A 20,495-nucleotide genomic window follows, 5' to 3' on the forward strand; every position below is an offset into this window, starting at 1 on the left:
TGGAATTTGTATTTGTGGTCCTGGCGACTGGACCTTTTTTGGAACACCATTATTTTTGTCTTATTTAGATTTACTGTCAGGACCCAGGTCTGGCTGAATCTGTGCAGAATATCTAGATGCTACTGTAGGCCCTCCTTGGTTGGCGGCAGACGCACCAGATCATCAGCAAACAGTAGACATTTGACTTCAGAATCTAGTCGGGCGCTGCGGACAGTTCTAGTGCCCTCACCAATTCGTTTATATATATATATATATATATATATATATATATATATATATATATTGAAGAGGTTGGGGCTTAAGCTGCATCCCTGTCTCACCCCACGGCCCTGTGGAAAGAAATGTGTGTTTTTGGCTATTTTAACCGCACACTTGTTTGTGTACATGGATTTTATAATGTTGTATGTTTTTCCCCAACCTCACTTTCCATCAATTTGTACAGCAGACCCTCATGCCAAGTTTAGTCAAAGGATTGTTTTTAAATCAACAAAGCATGAGAAGATTTTGCCTTTGTTTTGGTTTATTTGTCAATTAGGGTGTGCAGGGTGAATACGTGGTCTGTGGTATGGTAATTTGGTAAAAAGCCAATTTTACATTTGCTCAGAACATTGTTTTCACTGAGGAAATGTACGAGTCTGCAGTTTTTTTCTCTCTCTCTCTCTCTCTCTCACAAACAGCTGCTGCTACAAAAGCAGAGGAAAACACGTCTCTAGGGTTATAGCACTAATACATACAGAGAACGGTGGAAAAATACAGGAAATCACTTCCACAGATAGGGAGTGAAGGATAAAGAGAGAGAGGGTGAGAGATGAGGAGTTTCAGGGACACACAACGAGTCACTGGTTCTCAGGGGCACCACCATCGAATCAGAGACAGTTAGACAGTTCCAATATTATTCTGCACTAACATGACAAGGTTCTGGGACTTTTTCAGAGAGTAGAAAACCTTTTTACAAAAAGGGGAATAGGATTAAAGGTTGAAAATACATCCATGTCTTCTGATGGATGAGTCACTGTCTCTCCCTCCCTCCCTCTGTCTCCCTAATCTTGTGCAGGCTTCTATATTTAGTCACTGGCAGGATGCCCTCCATGACAGGTAGGCCAGGCAGCATCAGCCTTGAGCTCACTCTCACTGGAGCTGACTGGCTCTCTCTCAGGGTGGGGAGGAAGACAAACTGCATCACTGAAAGAGCTAGAAGGGGAGGAAGAGACAGACAGACAGACATTGAGAGAGAGAGAGAGAGAGAGAGAGAGAGAGAGAGAGAGAGAGAGAGAGAGAGAGAGAAAGATGGCTATCTCAGGGTGGGGAGGGCCCCAAAAGATGAACTGCATCACTGAGAGAGATATAGAGACTGGATGAGAAAGAATTACTCCTCTCAGAAGCCTGTTTCAAGATATAATCTGCTATCGGAAATGGCACTGTCACTGCCTCTCACAGCCTCTGACATGTGAAGTCAATATGAGGACGATTGAGTATATTCCCATAAAATCATACTATCATCACTTGTTCGAAGATGAAAATAATTGCCACTCAGCAACACACACACACACACACACACACACACACACACACACACACACACACACACACACACACACACACACACACACACACACACACGGCTGACTCAGCACAGTTCAGGAGGAGAGTCAATATTATTTCTCATATCATCACGTCACTCACACGCTCTCTATCCCTCCATCCCTCACTCCTAGGGTGTCACTATCCCTCCATCCCTCACTCCCAGGGTGTCACTTCAATCATCAGCCTGTTTATCTTTCATTACTGCTGAGAGGGATGAAAAAGAAGAGATGGAGGAGGGATGGTGGTAAAAGAGGGATGACATCAAAGAGATTACAGGAAGGGCAGTGGAAGCATTGGAGAGACTACCAATAACAAAACATTTTACCAAAAATAAGACATTTCCTTTAATAATATCTGGAACACTGTATCATGGTTGTTTTGTTTTGAACATTTCCTAGTAGTACTAACATCCTCAGCAGTACAGTATGCTTCTTTGTTTACATAGACATTGAACTGATTAATCGTCATAATATACTGTGACACAAAAACGGCATGGTACAGCGGCACACACACATCAAATAGGGCATAAATGGTGTAGCAGCAATATCAGTGTTATACACATTACAATGCATTTGTAATTGTAGATTCTGTAACATGGGAGTATAGCTGGAATGAATTACAAGACATTCTAAAGTATGATCTAGGTCATACACATGATGGTGGTTGGATATAAGACATTATATAGTATTATTATTATGATCTACATTTAGTCAGGGTCTGCCTGCTATAGCGGAGTATAAGACAGTTGGGGCTTGAATAGGTCTACCTAGACAGTAGATAGGGTATGTTCTAGACTTGCTTTGCCAAACTCATGTGTCTACAACACAGTGACTGAGGGAAGACTAGGTGCGTGCAGAAAAGAGGAGCAACCAGCACATTCATGTCGGATATGTAATGGACATTTGTAGTATATTACTGTATGAATGGAGAATATAGTCCCTTCTCCAAGTCTTTCTGTAACTGGCAAGTTTCATAATGATAATGTGGGGTGGTTATATCTGTCCTGTTTCACACATACACAAGCGTGTATTATATGCATGTGTAAATTGTAAATGTGTTTTTTGCATATCCCAACTCTCCCTGAGACACCCTCAGAGAGTGGGCTCACGGACAGTTTCCTGTGGACCCTCACAAAGTTTGACAATGACGCTTTGCAAACTAAACAGCAGGGGGGTTGTTTTGGCATTCACAGGCCACCATTAAGAGGAGAGGAGCTCACAGATGCTTCAATGTATAGAGAGGGGAGGGGAGACATACTCAGTAGAGCTGCATAGTGTCTGGTCTGACTGCCATCACAGGACCAATCTCAGAGCCTGAATTCAAACACACTTTTCACATACAGCTCACAAATCCCTCAGCTATATCTGTTAACAGGCAGACTTCAGGAGAATCATTGATATGTTGTCAGAGTTTTATCTCATTATTTTTGGAGAGGAATCTGCTACTTCAGCTAAAATACTTGTATGCTCATCCCAGTCTCTGAATCAGAGGCCATACTTATTGCTTAGTGAAAATAAACATTTCAGACCGAGTTCAAAATAAAAGGACAATATAAAAGGAATGTCAGTAGAATAACACTTGGAATGTGACACTCAGGTTCTGGAATTGCAATATGTTTTACATTAGGAGGGTTCTAGAACTGCTAACAGGTATGGAAACTTGATGAGAAAGAAGAGAGATCATTTGTTTGTTTGTTGAATGAGATACTTGCTAACCAATATTATATTGTAGCTGTATCCTTACCCACACAGCTCAAAGCATCCCTCACAGACAGAAAGCCTGCCACCCTGATTCAGATTGATGGCTACCCAAAGTAAATAGACCCGTAACTGTATCTGTAGCTTGCTTACCATGCCAATGGCCAAGTTGTTCAAACACTGATCAATTCTGACACAGCCATGGACCATAGTTATGGACCAAATCCTGTTACACCAGTGATATGCTATATGGGGGTAGGAGAAACTCTATCAGTAAATAAATCTGTTATGTTCCAGACACCCATCCCATCTCAGTTCCACAAAACAATACAAACACCAGATAATGATGTATAATACTACATGTTTTCTTTTTACGAGACAACATTTCCCTGGTGAATATTTTTGTTGCACATTATAATGTATATTGTGTCCGATTTTTTGCCCATTGAGAACTCTCTCCCTGTTTAAATGCTACACAGTTGTCCATATGTTTAGACGACTCATGTCTACATAGTGGTATTAGTCGGCCAGACAGAGGAACTCTTTATGTACACGGAATAAGAACAAACAAAAACAAAGAAACATTTCACAATATAGATCATCTTTTAAGTCAACAGGACAAAATTATGCCAAAATATAACAACTTATACAAATACAATAAAATGAAGTATAAAAAACATTTAGATTTAAAAATGTTATACTTATTTCCACTCTTTATATTGCATGTAAAACAAAAGCTTATAAGATACCTGCATTCATTTCTATTTAGAAGTGTGTGTGTGTGTGTGTGTGTGTGTGTGTGTGTGTGTGTGTGTGTGTGTGTGAACCCCTGGACCATAGCCAGGCTTCATCATTGTCATTCCCCTCACTGCCCTGTCGGCGTGAACAGCCCTTTCACTCTGGAGCAGAAAGATGGAGACAAAAACCAAATCAAACAAATGACAGAAAACCCTTCAGTGATTCAGCCTGTGACCATACACTGTGAATGAGAGACAGCAGGGTAACCCATCTGTGCCAATCAGTGTGTAGACCACACAAATACAGTCTATGCAGCTATTCAACTCATTTAGCTATTGGTCTATGGGGGTGCAGCCTGACGGCTTTATACACATAGCTGGTGTGTGTGTGCATGTGTTTGTCCATGTGTGTGTGTGTCCATTCACTATTCTATATCTTTACTGCACTTTAATGACTTGACCCTGGAATCATTCTCCTATCGGAGTCTCCCTGTAGAAAATATAACACGTGTTTCAAGACCAGGATCATCATCACTGTTGCCATTGTCTTTCTGCAAAAAAAGTCCAACTGCAGTTCATGGGCAACACTGACCCACCGTGTCTATGAAGACAAACAAAACTCAACATGAACATGTCTGTTATATCTAATCTGTGATCAGTCTCTAAATCCTCTTCATGTCCAAATGTCTCATACAGAAGCGGAGGTGTGAGTGTTGAATTGTGTCCGGTCCACAACTGACGTCCTGGCCACCCACTGCCTCACATTGCCATCATGATACCGGACATCAATACTGTGCTTTACATTTGGTCCCATCATTGTCCCTTGTGAAGGAGACGGCGTTTCTAAACATGTTGACTAAGTGCCTGAAGAAGCTGTGTGATGATGAGACTGACTGACTGCACATATACAGATCTAGACACAGTTGGTGCACATGTGTATATACAGTGGTTTCGGAAAGTATTCAGACCCTTTGACTTTTTCCACATTTTGTTAAGTTACAGCCTTATTCTAGAATCGATTAAAAAAAAAATATCCTCAGCAATGTAAACACAATACCCCATGATGACAAAGCAAGAACAGGTTTTTAGAATCTATTAAAAATATATAAAAAATAGAAATACCTTGTTTACATAAGAATTCAGACCCTTTCCTATGGGACTCAAAATTCAGCTCAAGTGCATCTTGTTTCCATTGATCATCCTTGAGATGTTTCTACAACTTGATTGAGTCCACCTGTGGTAAATTAAATTGATTGGACATCTGTCTGTATAAGGTCCCACAGTTGACAATGCATGTCAGAGCAAAAACAAAGCTATGAGGTCAAAGGAATTGTCAGTAGAGCTACAAGACAGGATTGTGTTGAGGCACAGATCTGGGGAAGGGTACCAAAAACATTTCTGAAGCATTAAAGGTCTCCAAGAACACAGTGACCTGCATCATTCTTACATGGAAGAAGTTTGGAACCACCAAGACTCTTCCTAGAGGTGGCAGCCTGGCCAAACTGAGCAGTCGGGGGAGAAGGGCCTTTGTCAGGGAGGTGACCAAGAACCCGATGGTCACTCTGACAGAGCTCCAGAGTTCCTCTGTGGAGATGGGAGAACCTTCCAGAAGGACAACCATCTCTGCAGCACCACCAATCAGGCCTTTGTGGTAGAGTGGCCAGACAGAAGCCACTCCTCAGTAAAAGGCACATGACATTCCCCTTGGAGTTTGCCAAAAGGCACCTAAAGACTCTCAGACCTTGAGAAACAAGATTCTCTGGTCTGATGAAACCGAGATTGAACTCTTTGGCATGAATGCCAAGCGTCACGTCTGGAGGAAACCTGGCACCATCCCTACAGTGAAGCATGGTGGTGGCAGCATCATGCTTTGGGGATGTTTTTCAACAGCAGGGACTGGGAGACGAGTCAGGATCAAGGCAAAGATGAACGGAGCAAACTACAGAACGATCCGTGATGAAAACCTGCTCCAGAGTGCTCAGGACCTCAGACTGGGGCAAAAGTTTACCTTCCAACAGGACAACAACCCTAAGCACACAGCCAAGACAACATAGGAATAGCTTGAACCCGATCGAACATCTCTGAAGATAACTTAAAACAGCTGTGCAGCAATGCTCCTCATCCAACCTGACAGAGCTTGAGAGAATCTTCAAAGAAGAATGGGAGAAATTCCCTAAATACAGGTGTGCCAAGCTTGTAGCGTCATACCCAAGAAGACTCGCTGCCAAAGGTGCTTCAAACAAAATACTGAGTAAAAGGTCTGAATACTTATATAAATGTGATATTTCAGTTTTACATTTTTAATAAATTAGCAAAATATTCTACAAACCTGTTTTTGCTTTGGGGTACTGTGTATAGATTGATGATGAAGAAACATTAAAAAAAAAATCAATTTTAGAGTAAGGCTGTAACCTTACAAAATGTGGAAAAAGTCAAGGGGTCTGAAAACTTCCCAAAGGTGTTTCTGGAGGACAAGGAGGGACACAGAAGGGAGTACGTAGGAATATGCTTCCCCACCCCACCCCTGACAGAGAGGTACCCAGGATTGCGCTAAGCATGGCAGGGAGTGACATTGGAACCAGTGGAGAGACAGAGAGTGGAGAGAGAGAGAGAGGGGGGGGAGAGAGATCATCACCGCCTCATGGCCTCACATCTAAAACAAAAAGAAATAAGAGAGAGTTCAGATCAGATTGATCAAATGCCTAATGTTTGGTTGTGGTTCAGCCATGTTGAATGTGGTTGTGATGCATGGTCACGGTTGGTACTGTGTATGTGGTAGTGGTCAGACCTCTCCTTCTACGGCTCTGGTTCTGATGGCGGTTTGCAGCACTGACCTGCAGAGGTGCTGGTTGAGTCTCCTCCCTTTCTGACTGCAGCTCTCTGTGGTCACGTTGCAGCGACACAGACAAGACTGTAAATCCAGCGTCCACTTCCTCCCAGGACAGGGGGTACATCGAGAGCCTGGCAAGGAAGACAGGGTGGTAGGGAGAGGAAATGGGGTAGTGGGGGGATTGGAGGGTCTGGGGTGGTAAAGAGAATAGTCTATTTATGAATAGAATAAATACAGAACCTTTAAACAGACACTGTTTGCTTTCTGATCTGAGTGATGGATGCGCCTGAGAGACACTGAGTGAACTCTGACCCCTATAACAGCAAATAACTGACAACAGCATGATGAGTGGAGAATTGATGAAAAGGGATGAAAAAGGAGAAGGACTGAATTCTCTCTTTCTGCTCTCTGGGTAGAACAATTTTCTAGGAATTATGTTTGTGGGCAGAAACACACATACCCGCAGAGAAACAGACACTTGCTTAGACTTGTGATAAAGCTTTTAAATGATAGTGTTATAAATGGAGAAAGAAGCTACAACTTAGCGGTTATTATTTTGAGGCACCTGTATGAGTTGCATGTTTAGTTGAACTTACGTGGTTTTGATAGTTCCAATTTTCTTTCTTTTGGATTTTCCTCTGACCCTTTCCCTGCCTTTCCTCAGAGGCTTTGCAGGTCTGTTACTCAAAGACATAAATCAGTGTCAAACAACAATTTATCACCATAGAAGATCAAAATCTAAATAGATATGTTATAGATTGTTTGAGTTATTGCCTCAAATTAAATTTTTGGGGGATTCCCTTAGAGTCCAACAGCCTTATTAGAAAAGAAAATGTCTGCCTCCGTCTCCATTTCTAGCTTTCACTCTTTCCCTCTGTCCCCCTGTTCTCACCATTTCCCTAACTTTCCTCTCTGTGGGCGTTGACCTCTGTCCTCCTGTTCCCACCATTTCCCTAACTTTCCTCTCTGTGGGCGTTGACCTCTGTCCTCCTGTTCCCACCATTTCCATAACTTTCCTCTCTGTGGGCGTTGACCTCTGTCCTCCTGTTCCCACCATTTCCCTAACTTTCCTCTCTGTGGGCGTTGACCTCTGTCCCCCTGTTCTTACCGTTTCCCTAACTTTCCTCTCTGTGGGAGTTGACCTCTGTCCTCCTGTTCCCACCATTTCCCTAACTTTCCTCTCTGTGGGAGTTGACCTCTGTCCCCCTGTTCTTACCGTTTCCCTAACTTTACTCTCTGTGGGCGTTGACCTCTGTCCTCCTGTTCTTACCGTTTCCCTAACTTTCCTCTCTGTGGGCGTTGACCTCTGTCCTCCTGTTCTTACCGTTTCCCTAACTTTCCTCTCTGTGGGCGTTGACCTCTGTCCTCCTGTTCCCACCATTTCCCTAACTTTCCTCTCTGTGGGCGTTGACCTCTGTCCTCCTGTTCCCACCATTTCCCTAACTTTCCTCTCTGTGGGCGTTGACCTCTGTCCCCCTGTTCTTACCATTTCCCTAACTTTCCTCTCTGTGGGCGTTGACCTCTGTCCTCCTGTTCTTACCATTTCCCTAACTTTCCTCTCTGTGGGCGTTGACCTCTGTCCTCCTGTTCCCACCATTTCCCTAACTTTCCTCTCTGTGGGCGTTGACCTCTGTCCTCCTGTTCCCACCATTTCCCTAACTTTCCTCTCTGTGGGCGTTGACCTCTGTCCTCCTGTTCCCACCATTTCCCTAACTTTCCTCTCTGTGGGCGTTGACCTCTGTCCTCCTGTTCCCACCATTTCCCTAACTTTCCTCTCTGTGGGCGTTGACCTCTGTCCTCCTGTTCCCACCATTTCCCTAACTTTTCTCTCTGTGGGCGTTGACCTCTGTCCTCCTGTTCCCACCATTTCCCTAACTTTCCTCTCTGTGGGCGTTGACCTCTGTCCTCCTGTTCCCACCATTTCCCTAACTTTCCTCTCTGTGGGCGTTGACCTCTGTCCTCCTGTTCCCACCATTTCCCTAACTTTCCTCTCTGTGGGCGTTGACCTCTGTCCTCCTGTTCCCACCATTTCCCTAACTTTCCTCTCTGTGGGCGTTGACCTCAGTCCTCCTGTTCCCACCATTTCCCTAACTTTCCTCTCTGTGGGCGTTGACCTCTGTCCTCCTGTTCCCACCATTTCCCTAACTTTCCTCTCTGTGGGCGTTGACCTCTGTCCCCCTGTTCTTACCATTTCCCTAACTTTCCTCTCTGTGGGCGTTGACCTCTGTCCTCCTGTTCTTACCATTTCCCTAACTTTCCTCTCTGTGGGCGTTGACCTCTGTCCTCCTGTTCCCACCATTTCCCTAACTTTCCTCTCTGTGGGCGTTGACCTCTGTCCTCCTGTTCCCACCATTTCCCTAACTTTCCTCTCTGTGGGCGTTGACCTCTGTCCTCCTGTTCCCACCATTTCCCTAACTTTCCTCTCTGTGGGCGTTGACCTCTGTCCTCCTGTTCCCACCATTTCCCTAACTTTCCTCTCTGTGGGCGTTGACCTCTGTCCTCCTGTTCCCACCATTTCCCTAACTTTTCTCTCTGTGGGCGTTGACCTCTGTCCTCCTGTTCCCACCATTTGCCTAACTTTCCTCTCTGTGGGCGTTGACCTCTGTCCTCCTGTTCCCACCATTTCCCTAACTTTCCTCTCTGTGGGCGTTGACCTCTGTCCTCCTGTTCCCACCATTTCCCTAACTTTCCTCTCTGTGGGCGTTGACCTCTGTCCTCCTGTTCCCACCATTTCCCTAACTTTTCTCTCTGTGGGCGTTGACCTCTGTCCTCCTGTTCCCACCATTTCCCTAACTTTTCTCTCTGTGGGCGTTGACCTCTGTCCTCCTGTTCCCACCATTTCCCTAACTTTTCTCTCTGTGGGCGTTGACCTCTGTCCTCCTGTTCCCACCATTTCCCTAACTTTTCTCTCTGTGGGCGTTGACCTCTGTCCTCCTGTTCTCACCCTTTCCCTAACTTTCCTCTCTGTGGGCGTTGACCAGCTCTGTTGGTCTAAGGCCAGCTAGTCAGTCTGCCACTGGGTCAGGGGTGGGCTGTGACAGAGCAAAAGTAGCTCTCCCTCTGTATGGTCAAAAGCCTTAGACTCACTTTAGTTTTGCACAAATCATAACTTTCTACAGCTCAGCACCCTTCAAAAACTGTATTTTGTATTTTTTAGTTTAGTTAATTTAGTAAATATTTCCTTCACTCTATTTTCTTAAAACTGCATTGTTGGTTAAGAACTTTTAAGTAAGCATTTCACGGTAAGGTGAAATACCTGTTGTATTTGGCGCATACAATTTGATGTGATAAACAGTTTAGGACACATAAAAGGAACATTTACACAAGTATCTATAAATGTACACTGCCGTTCAAAAGTTTGGGGTCACCTAGAAATGTCCTTGTTTTTGAAAGAAAAGCACATTTTTTGTCCATTAAAATAACATCAAATTGATCAGAAATACAGTGTAGACATTGTTAATGTTGTAAATGACTACTGTAGCTGGAAACTGCAGATTATTTATGGGAATATCTATATAGGCGTACAGAGAACCAATATCAGCAACCATCACTCCTGTGTTCCAATGGCAGTTAAAGTTAGTTAAAGTTTATCATTTTAAAAGGCTAATTGATCATTAGAAAACGGTTTTGCAATTATGTTAGCGCAGCTGAAAACTGTTGTTCTGATTAAAGAAGCAATTAAACTCTCTGTCGCAGCCGGCCGCGACGCACAATTGGCCTAGCGTCATCCGGGTTAGGTAGGGTTTGGCCGGTAGGGATATCCTTGTCTCATCGTGCACTAGCAACTCCTGTGGCGGGACATGCGCAGTGCACGCTAACCAGGTCCCTGGGTGCACAGTGTTTCTTCCAACACATTAGTGTGGCTGGCTTCCGGGTTGGATGCACGCTGTGTTAAGAAGCAATGCGGCTTGGTTGGGTTGTGTTTCGGAGGACGCATGTCTTTCGACCTTCGTCTCTCCCGAGCCCGTACGGGAGTTGTAGCGATGAGACAAGATAGTAATTACTAACAATTGGACACCACGAAATTGGGGAGACAAAGGGGGTCAAATAAAATCAAATAAAAAAGAAGCAATAGCTGTACATTTCAATGAAACATGGTGAAGCCCCAAAATTGCCCTTGCTAGAAGCATGTGTTTCAGACATAAGGAAGTGGATGGCTGCAAACTTTCTACTTTTAAACTCAGACAAAACAGAGATGCTTGTTCTAGGTCCCAAGAAACAAAGAGATCTTCTGTTGAATCTGACAATTAATCTTAATGGTTGTACAGTCATCTCAAATAAAACTGTGAAGGACCTCGGCGTTACTCTGGACCCTGATCTCTCTTTTGACAAACATATCAAGACCATTTCAAGGACAGCTTTTTTCCCATCTACGTAACATTGCAAAAATCAGAAACTTTCTGTCCAAAAATGATGCAGAAAAATTAATCCATGCTTTTGTCACTTCTAGGTTAGACTACTGCAATGCTCTACTTTCCGGCTACCCGGATAAACTTCAGTTAGTGCTAAATACGGCTGCTAGAATCCTGACTACTCCAGTGCTAGCCTCTCTACACTGGCTTCCTGTCAAGGCAAGGGCTGATTTCAAGGTTTTACTGCTAACCTACAAAGCATTACATGGGCTTGCTCCTACCTATCTCTCTGATTTGGTCTTTCCGTACATACCTACACGTACGCTACGGTCACAAGACGCAGGCCTCCTAATTGTCCCTAGAATTTCTAAGCAAACAGCTGGAGGCAGGGCTTTCTCCTATAGAGCTCCATTTTTATGGAACGGTCTGCCTACCCATGTCAGAGACGCAAACTCGGTCTCAACCTTTAAGTCTTTACTGTAGACTCATCTCTTCAGTGGGTCATATGATTGAGTGTAGTCTGGCCCAGAAGTGGGAAGGTGAACGGAAAGGCTCTGGAGCAACGAACCACCCTTGCTGTCTCTGCCTGGCCGGTTCCCCTCTTTCCACTGGGATTCTCTGCCTCTAACCCTATTACAGGGGCTGAGTCACTGGCTTACAGGGGCTCTCTCATGCCGTCCCTGGAAGGGGTGCGTCACCTGAGTGGGTTGATTCACTGATGTGGTCATCCTGTCTGGGTTGGCGCCCCCCCCCCCTTGGGTTGTGCCATGGCGGAGATCTTTGTGGGCTATACTCAGCCTTGTCTCAGGATGGTAAGTTGGTGGTTGAAGATATCCCTCTACTGGTGTGGGGGCTGTGCTTTGGCAAAGTGGGTGGGGTTATATCCTTCCTGTTTGGCCCTGTCCGGGGGTGTCTTCGGATGGGGACACAATGTCTCCTGACCCCTCCTGTCTCAGCCTCCAGTATTTATGCTGCAGTAGTTTATGTGTCGGGGGGCTAGGGTCAGTTTGTTATATCTGGAGTACTTCTCCTGTCCTATTCGGTGTCCTGTGTGAATCTAAGTGCGTTCTCTAATTCTCTCCTTCTCTCTTTCTTTCTCTCTCTCGGAGGACCTGAGCCCTAGGACCATGCCCCAGGACTACCTGACATGATGACTCCTTGCTGTCCCCAGTCCACCTGGCCGTGCTGCTGCTCCAGTTTCAACTGTTCTGCCTTATTATTATTCGACCATGCTGGTCATTTATGAACATTTGAACATCTTGGCCATGTTCTGTTATAATCTCCACCCGGCACAGCCAGAAGAAGATTGGCCACCCCACATAGCCTGGTTCCTCTCTAGGTTTCTTCCTAGGATTTGGCCTTTCTAGGGAGTTTTTCCTAGCCACCGTGCTTCTACACCTGCATTGCTTGCTGTTTGGGTTTTTTATGCTGGGTTTCTGTACAGCACTTTGAGATATCAGCTGATGTACGAAGGGCTATATAAATAAATTTGATTTGATAAAACTGGCAGCTTCATTAAATAGTACCAGCAAAACACCAGTCCCAACGTCAACAGTGAAGAGACGACTCTGGGATGCTGGCCTTATAGGCAGAGTTGCAAAGATAAAGCCATATCTCAGACTGGCCAGTAAAAAGAAAAGATTTAGTTGGGCAAAAGAACACAAACACTGGACAGAGGAACTCTGCCTAGAAGGACAGCATCCTGGAGTCACCTCCTCACTGTTGACGTTGGGACTGGTGTTTTGCTGGTACTATTTAATGAAGCTGCCAGTCTGTTTCTCAAACTAGACACTCTAATGTATTTGTCCTCTTGCTCAGTTGTGCACCGGGGCCTCTCACTCCTCTTTCTATTCTGGTTAGAGCCAGTTTGAGCTGTTCTGTGAAGGGAATAGTACACAGCGTTGCACGAGATCTTCAGTTTATTGGCAATTTCTCACAATGAATAGCCTTCATTTCTCAGAACAAGAATAGACTGACGAGTATCAGAAGAAGGTTCTTTATTTCTGGCCATTTTGAGCCTCTAATCGAAGCCACAAATGCTGATGCTCCAGATACTCAACTAGTCTAAAGAAGGCCAGTTGTATTGCTTCTTTAAAATCAGCACAACAGTTTTCAGCTGTGTTAACATAATTGCAAAAGGGTTTTCTAATGATCAATTAGCCTTTTAAAATTATATGGATTAGCTAACACAACGAGAATACAGGAGTGATGGTTGCTGATAATGGGCCTCTGTACGCCTATGTAGATATTCCATTAAAAAATCTGCAGTTTCCAGCTACAATAGTCATTTACAACATTAACAATGTCTACACTGTATTTCTGATCAATTTTATGTTCTTTTAATGGACGAAAAATGTGCTTTTATTTAAAAAACAAGGACATTTCTAGGTGACCCCACACTTTTGAATGGTAGTGTATACAGATAACCACATACATACAGTACTGTACCTGGTTGGGGCTGACTGAAGATCCTGTTTTAGTCTACAGGGAGAGAGGTTATGTGAGGACACACTGAGAATATATTTATGCATATACCGTGTGTGTGGTTTGTGTGTGTGTGTGGTGTGTGTGTGTGCTCACCTGCACTCACACTGGCTGTGCTCAACGAAGTCCAGCTCGATGAGCTCATGCTTCATAAAGGAGGTCTTCATTAGCTGCAGAGTACAAAGACACAAACTATAGTTACAAATAATTCTGTGTGTGTGTGTGTGTGTGTGTGTGTGTGTGTGTGTGTGTGTGTGTGTGTGTGTGTGTGTTTGTGTGTGTGTGTGTGTACCTCCATGGTGATAGTTTGTGTAAGTGAGGGCACACACTCCAGTGCCTCGTCAGAGCAGCACCCGCCACAGCGGCGGACAGACACACAGGAGGGCACGAAGAGGTGATGCGTCTCCCCTGGCAACTCCTGCCACACCTCCACCAGGGTATCCCTGGGCTCACAAACACTACGAGAGTACACCTCCAACCACCGACGCACTGGATGGATGGATGGGGAGAGAGAGAGAGAGAGAGAGAGAGAGAGAGAGAGAGAGAGAGAGAGAGAGAGAGAGAGAGAGAGAGAGAGAGGGAGGGAGATTTACATTTCAGATGCATAAGTTTTACAAGGTCACTACACATCACAATATAGTATTAATTCTCACATCTGTTATTTATACACACATAGTTACTCATCATCAGCCTTCACATATGCTGGTATTATCACATTGGGGAAGAGGAAGTACCTTCTCTGGATTTGGGGGTGGTGTCTGCAGGTCTCCAGTGGGCTAGCTGGAAGAGGAGAGTGGCAGAAGAAGAGGCATGTCAGGCAGTGGTGTTGTGCAACTTTTTTAGGTGAGGGAGCGCACATCTTTTTTTAAATGACGTTATAATTTCTCAATCAAAGTTTGCACCGACGAAGGAAGCCTATTGAATATCATTATATAATTATATACATAAAATGCATCTTCCAATTGCTACGTCTGCCTAGGCCCACACATATTGTCTCAGTAAACTTCAGATTTTGAATACCCTCAAACACCAAGTTAGGCATACTTAGTTTCAAAATAGGCCATCATCACTGTTAATAGTAAATGATAATTCTTCACGTTTTAGAGGTGAAATGTCCAAACTGCATCTCCATGCCAATCATTTGATCTCAATCAGTTTCATGGGAATATGCATTTAGATCTTCTTTAATTCCTGTCTCGTGACAGAACTTGAGCAGATGGTGTGAACAAACAATTTGCCTTTCTTGTATTTTGTTTCAATCAAAGCATACAGTTGAAGTCGGAAGTTTACATACAATTAGGTTGGAGTCATTAAAACTCGTTTTTCAACCACTCACAAATTTCTTGTTAACAAACTATAGTTTTGGCAAGTCGGTTAGGACATCTACTTCGTGCATGACACAAGTCAATTTTCCAACAATTGTTTACAGACAGATTATTTCACTTATAATTCACTGTATCACAATTCCAGTGGGTCAGAAGTTTACATACACTAAGTTGACTGTGCCTTTAAACAGCTTGATAAAATCCAGAAAATTATGTCATGGCTTTAGAAGCTTCTGATAGGCTAATTGACATCTTTTGAGTCAATTGGAGGTGTATCTGTGGATGTATTTCAAGGCCTACCTTCAAACTCAGTGCCTCTTAGCTTGACATCATGGGAGAATCAAAAGAAATCAGCCAAGACCTCAGAAAAAAAATGTAGACCTCCACAAGTCTGGTTCATCCTTGGGAGCAATTTCCAAACGCCTGAAGGTACCATGTTCATCTGTACAAACAATAGTACGAAGTATAAACACCATGGGACCATGTAGCCGTCATACTGCTCAGGAAGGAGACTCGTTCTGTCTCCTAGAAATTAACGTACCTTGATAGGAAATGTGCAAATCAATCCCAGAACAACAGCAAAGGACATTGTGAAGATGCTGGAGGAAACCGGTACAAAGTATCTATATCCACAGTAAACAAGTCACATACCAACATAACCTGAAAGGCCGCTCAGCAAGGAAGAAGCCACTGCTCCAAAACCGCCATAAAAAAGCCAGACTACGGTTTGCAACTGCACATGGGGACAAAGATCGTACTTTTAAGAAAATGTCCTCTGGTCCGATGAAACAAAAATAGAACTGTTTGGCCATAATGACCATTGTTATGTTTGGAGGAAAAAGGGGGACGCTTGCAAGCCGAAGAACACCATCCCAACCGTGAAGCATGGGGGTGGCAGCATCATGTTGTGGGGGTGCTTTGCTGCAGGAGGGACTGGTGCACTTCACAAAATAGATGGCATCATGAGGATGGAAATTATGTGGATATATTGAAGCAACATCTCAAGACATCAGTCAGGAAGTTAAAACTTGGTCGCAAATGGGTCTTCCAAATGGACAATGACCCCAAGCATACTTCCAAAGTTGTGGCAAAATGGCTTAAGGACAACAAAGTCAAGGTATTGGAGTGGCCATCACAAAGCCCTGACCTCAATCCTATAGAACATTTGGGGGCAGAACTGAAAAAGTGTGTGTGAGCAGGGTGGCCTACAAACCTGACTCAGATACACCAGCTCTGTCAGGAGGAATGGGACAAAATTCACCCAACTTACTGTGGGAAGCTTGTGGAAGGCTACCTGAAAAGTTTGACCCAAGTTAAACAATTTAAAGGCAATGCTACCAAATACTAATTGAGTGTATGTATACTTCTGACCCACTGGGAATGTGATGAAAGAAATAAAAGCTGAAATAAATAATTCTCTCAACTATTATTCTGACATTTCACATTCTTAAAATTAAAGTGGTGATCCTAACTGACCTAAAAGAGGACATTTTAACTAGGATTAAATGTCAGGAATTGAATTTAAATGTATTTGGCTCAGGTGTATGTAAACTTCCGATTTCAACTGTATATCCTGCCTAATTGAGTTTTGAACGCCTTCGGATAAGAAATTACTGAAGAGGTGTTTTTGGTGTAACTGGGATACAGTATATGCGATGATATTTGGTTCTGTTATGTAAAATACTACAGAATCATTGTGATCTTGCGAGACATTGATTCAGCTTTGATCTAGCTTTACTAAACAAGCACCATTGTGAGAAGTGATCATCTAATAGTAAGTGATGAGTTGGACTACTAGATGTCGGCAACAGCTCTTGGTTATGAGGGTTATTTTAAGTGGTTCGAGCACCCTTCGAATAGTAGTGCTGAAAGGACAGCATCCTAAACAAGTGGTCAGATGTCGTTCTGGGTTCCACTGCACAAGATGGGCTCTGTGGAGTTTTATGAACATCAAGGCAGACACACAGTGAATTTGGATCCTAGATCTCATTGGTGTGATGATAAGGTTCAAGTGGGGATTCAGTTTGTCTGCGCAATAGAGGTGGTACGTTTCTGTAAGCTAGGCATCTGGACAGTAAGGCAAGTTGAAGTGCGTCGTACATGAGCCCAAATGCATAACAAACTGTTTTGACGACAGTCGTTTTAGCAATCCCTGGAGTTTTCTGTCTGTGGCAGTTCTTGTTACATCGGATTTGGCTTTATTCCACTCAAAGTGGTCCAGCTTCCAACCAAAGGCCCGCCACCCTCTGCACATGCTACAGTTATTCATCATTTGCACCACAGCTAAGACTGGGAAGAACATTTTCCTACCTATAGGCTGCCATAGCCTATATACAGTATTTATATAGTTTGTCTTTCTATTGTTTTCATGGAATTTCAGTGGTAATTTAATATAATTTATCCAAATAAATTTTCCAGAAATATTTCTACCAGCTCTGTGTATTTTCAAATTGAAAAACATGAGGGAACACCACTGAACCGCGCTACGACAGCACTACATCCCTGGTGTCAATGTGTTTATAACCCTATATACAGTGAGGACCCCTAGTACCTCACAGCCCCTACTACACTGTCACGCTCTACACTGACATCAAATACCTTAGCCAGGTGAATAACACACAAAATACATACTATGTAGTTTACACACACACTCTCACAAGCATGGAAGAACGCACACACACACACACACACAATGTTGTTTTTAGGTCTGAGTAGACCAAGGCCACTGCTGAGGGAATGTAGACTTTGCCCAATTGCCCCCATTTCAATCGCCACACCCCCCTACCCCACCACCCACGTGCTTTCTCCACAGTTTCTGGTTTGGCACAGTTTGATTCTGAGTTTACCGATGTGTGTGTGGCCATTTTACTGTCGTAAGTGTCTGAGCAACAAGAAACATGTCAGATCACACTGGTGTTTCATTCATATCACAAATCAATCAGTACACAACATCTCCAGGAGTAGGGCAGGCTATAGCTCCACAGACTGGCCCCTAGAATGAGAAGGGTGGTCTATAGCTCCACAGACTAACCCCTAGAATGAGTAGAATGGGCTAAAACTTCACAGACTGACCCCTAGAATGAGTAGGGTGGGCTATAGCTCCACAGACTAGCCCCTGGATGGAGTAGGGTGGGCTATAGCTCCACAGACTGGCCCCTAGAAGGAGTAGGGTGGGTTATAGCTCCACAGACTGGCCCCTAGAATGAGTAGGGTGGGTTATAGCTCCACAGACTGGCCCCTAGAATGAGTAGGGTGGGCTATAACTCCACAGACTGGCCCCTAGAATGAGTAGGGTGGGTTATAGCTCCACAGACTGCCCCCTAGAAGGAGTAGAATGGGCTAAAACTTCACAGACTGACCCCTAGAATGAGTAGGGTGGGCTATAGCTCCACAGACTAGCCCCTGGAAGGAGTAGGGTGGGCTATAGCTCCACAGACTGGCCCCTAGAAGGAGTAGGGTGGGTTATAGCTCCACAGACTGGCCCCTAGAATGAGTAGGGTGGGCTATAGCTCCACAGACTAGCCCCTAGAAGGGGTAGGGTGGCTATAGCTCCACAGACTGGCCCCTAGAAGGAGTAGGGTGGGCTATAACTCCACAGACTGGCCCCTAGAAGGAGTAGGGTGGGCTATAACTCCACAGACTGGCCCCTAGAAGGAGTAGGGTGGGCTATAGCTCCACAGACTGGCCCCTAGAAGGAGTAGAATGGGCTATAACTCCACAGACTGGCCCCTAGAATGAGTAGGGTGGTCTATAGCTCCACAGACTAACCCCTAGAATGAGTAGGGTGGGCTATAACTCCACAGACTGGCCCCTAGAATGAGTAGGGTGGGTTATAGCTCCACAGACTGGCCCCTAGAAGGAGTAGAATGGGCTAAAACTTCACAGACTGACCCCTAGAATGAGTAGGGTGGGCTATAGCTCCACAGACTAGCCCCTGGAAGGAGTAGGGTGGGTTATAGCTCCACAGACTGGCCCCTAGAAGGAGTAGGGTGGGTTATAGCTCCACAGACTGGCCCCTAGAATGAGTAGGGTGGGCTATAGCTCCACAGACTGGCCCCTAGAAGGAGTAGGGTGGGCTATAACTCCACAGACTGGCCCCTAGAAGGAGTAGAACGGGCTATAACTCCACAGACTAGCCCCTAGAAGGAGTAGAACGGGCTATAACTCCACAGACTAGCCCCTAGAAGGAGTAGAACGGGCTATAACTCCACAGACTGGCCCCTAGAATGAGTAGGGTGGGTTATAGCTCCACAGACTGGCCCCTAGAATGAGTAGGGTGGGCTATAACTCCACAGACTGGCCCCTAGAATGAGTAGGGTGGGTTATAGCTCCACAGACTGCCCCCTAGAAGGAGTAGAATGGGCTAAAACTTCACAGACTGACCCCTAGAATGAGTAGGGTGGGCTATAGCTCCACAGACTAGCCCCTGGAAGGAGTAGGGTGGGCTATAGCTCCACAGACTGGCCCCTAGAAGGAGTAGGGTGGGTTATAGCTCCACAGACTGGCCCCTAGAATGAGTAGGGTGGGCTATAGCTCCACAGACTAGCCCCTAGAAGGGGTAGGGTGGGCTATAGCTCCACAGACTGGCCCCTAGAAGGAGTAGGGTGGGCTATAACTCCACAGACTGGCCCCTAGAAGGAGTAGGGTGGGCTATAACTCCACAGACTGGCCCCTAGAAGGAGTAGGGTGGGCTATAGCTCCACAGACTGGCCCCTAGAAGGAGTAGAATGGGCTATAACTCCACAGACTGGCCCCTAGAATGAGTAGGGTGGTCTATAGCTCCACAGACTAACCCCTAGAATGAGTAGGGTGGGCTATAACTCCACAGACTGGCCCCTAGAAGGAGTAGGGTGGGTTATAGCTCCACAGACTGGCCCCTAGAATGAGTAGGGTGGGTTATAGCTCCACAGACTGGCCCCTAGAATGAGTAGGGTGGGCTATAACTCCACAGACTGGCCCCTAGAATGAGTAGGGTGGGTTATAGCTCCACAGACTGCCCCCTAGAAGGAGTAGAATGGGCTAAAACTTCACAGACTGACCCCTAGAATGAGTAGGGTGGGCTATAGCTCCACAGACTAGCCCCTGGAAGGAGTAGGGTGGGCTATAGCTCCACAGACTGGCCCCTAGAAGGAGTAGGGTGGGTTATAGCTCCACAGACTGGCCCCTAGAATGAGTAGGGTGGGCTATAGCTCCACAGACTAGCCCCTAGAAGGGGTAGGGTGGGCTATAGCTCCACAGACTGGCCCCTAGAAGGAGTAGGGTGGGCTATAACTCCACAGACTGGCCCCTAGAAGGAGTAGGGTGGGCTATAACTCCACAGACTGGCCCCTAGAAGGAGTAGGGTGGGCTATAGCTCCACAGACTGGCCCCTAGAAGGAGTAGAATGGGCTATAACTCCACAGACTGGCCCCTAGAATGAGTAGGGTGGTCTATAGCTCCACAGACTAACCCCTAGAATGAGTAGGGTGGGCTATAACTCCACAGAC

General features: G+C 45.0%; 1 protein-coding gene across 1 annotated transcript in view; it reads right to left on the reverse strand.

Moving 5' to 3' along the window:
* Positions 1-1,915: 1,915 nt before the first annotated feature.
* LOC109864979 (dnaJ homolog subfamily C member 4) overlaps positions 1,916-20,495 on the reverse strand; it is a 33,367-nt gene continuing 14,787 nt past the window's right edge. The window contains exons 7-13 of the mRNA XM_020509229.2: positions 14,419-14,464; positions 13,977-14,173; positions 13,781-13,854; positions 13,649-13,681; positions 7,445-7,525; positions 6,853-7,038; positions 1,916-6,671 (exon numbers count right to left, since the gene is read on the reverse strand). Coding sequence (XP_020364818.1) covers positions 6,650-6,671; positions 6,853-7,038; positions 7,445-7,525; positions 13,649-13,681; positions 13,781-13,854; positions 13,977-14,173; positions 14,419-14,464 — 639 coding nt within the window. The 3' untranslated portion in view covers positions 1,916-6,649. The remainder of the gene's footprint in view (positions 6,672-6,852; positions 7,039-7,444; positions 7,526-13,648; positions 13,682-13,780; positions 13,855-13,976; positions 14,174-14,418; positions 14,465-20,495) is intronic.

Source organism: Oncorhynchus kisutch, linkage group LG19 (genome assembly GCF_002021735.2).
Source record: "Oncorhynchus kisutch isolate 150728-3 linkage group LG19, Okis_V2, whole genome shotgun sequence".
NCBI lineage: Eukaryota > Metazoa > Chordata > Actinopteri > Salmoniformes > Salmonidae > Oncorhynchus > Oncorhynchus kisutch.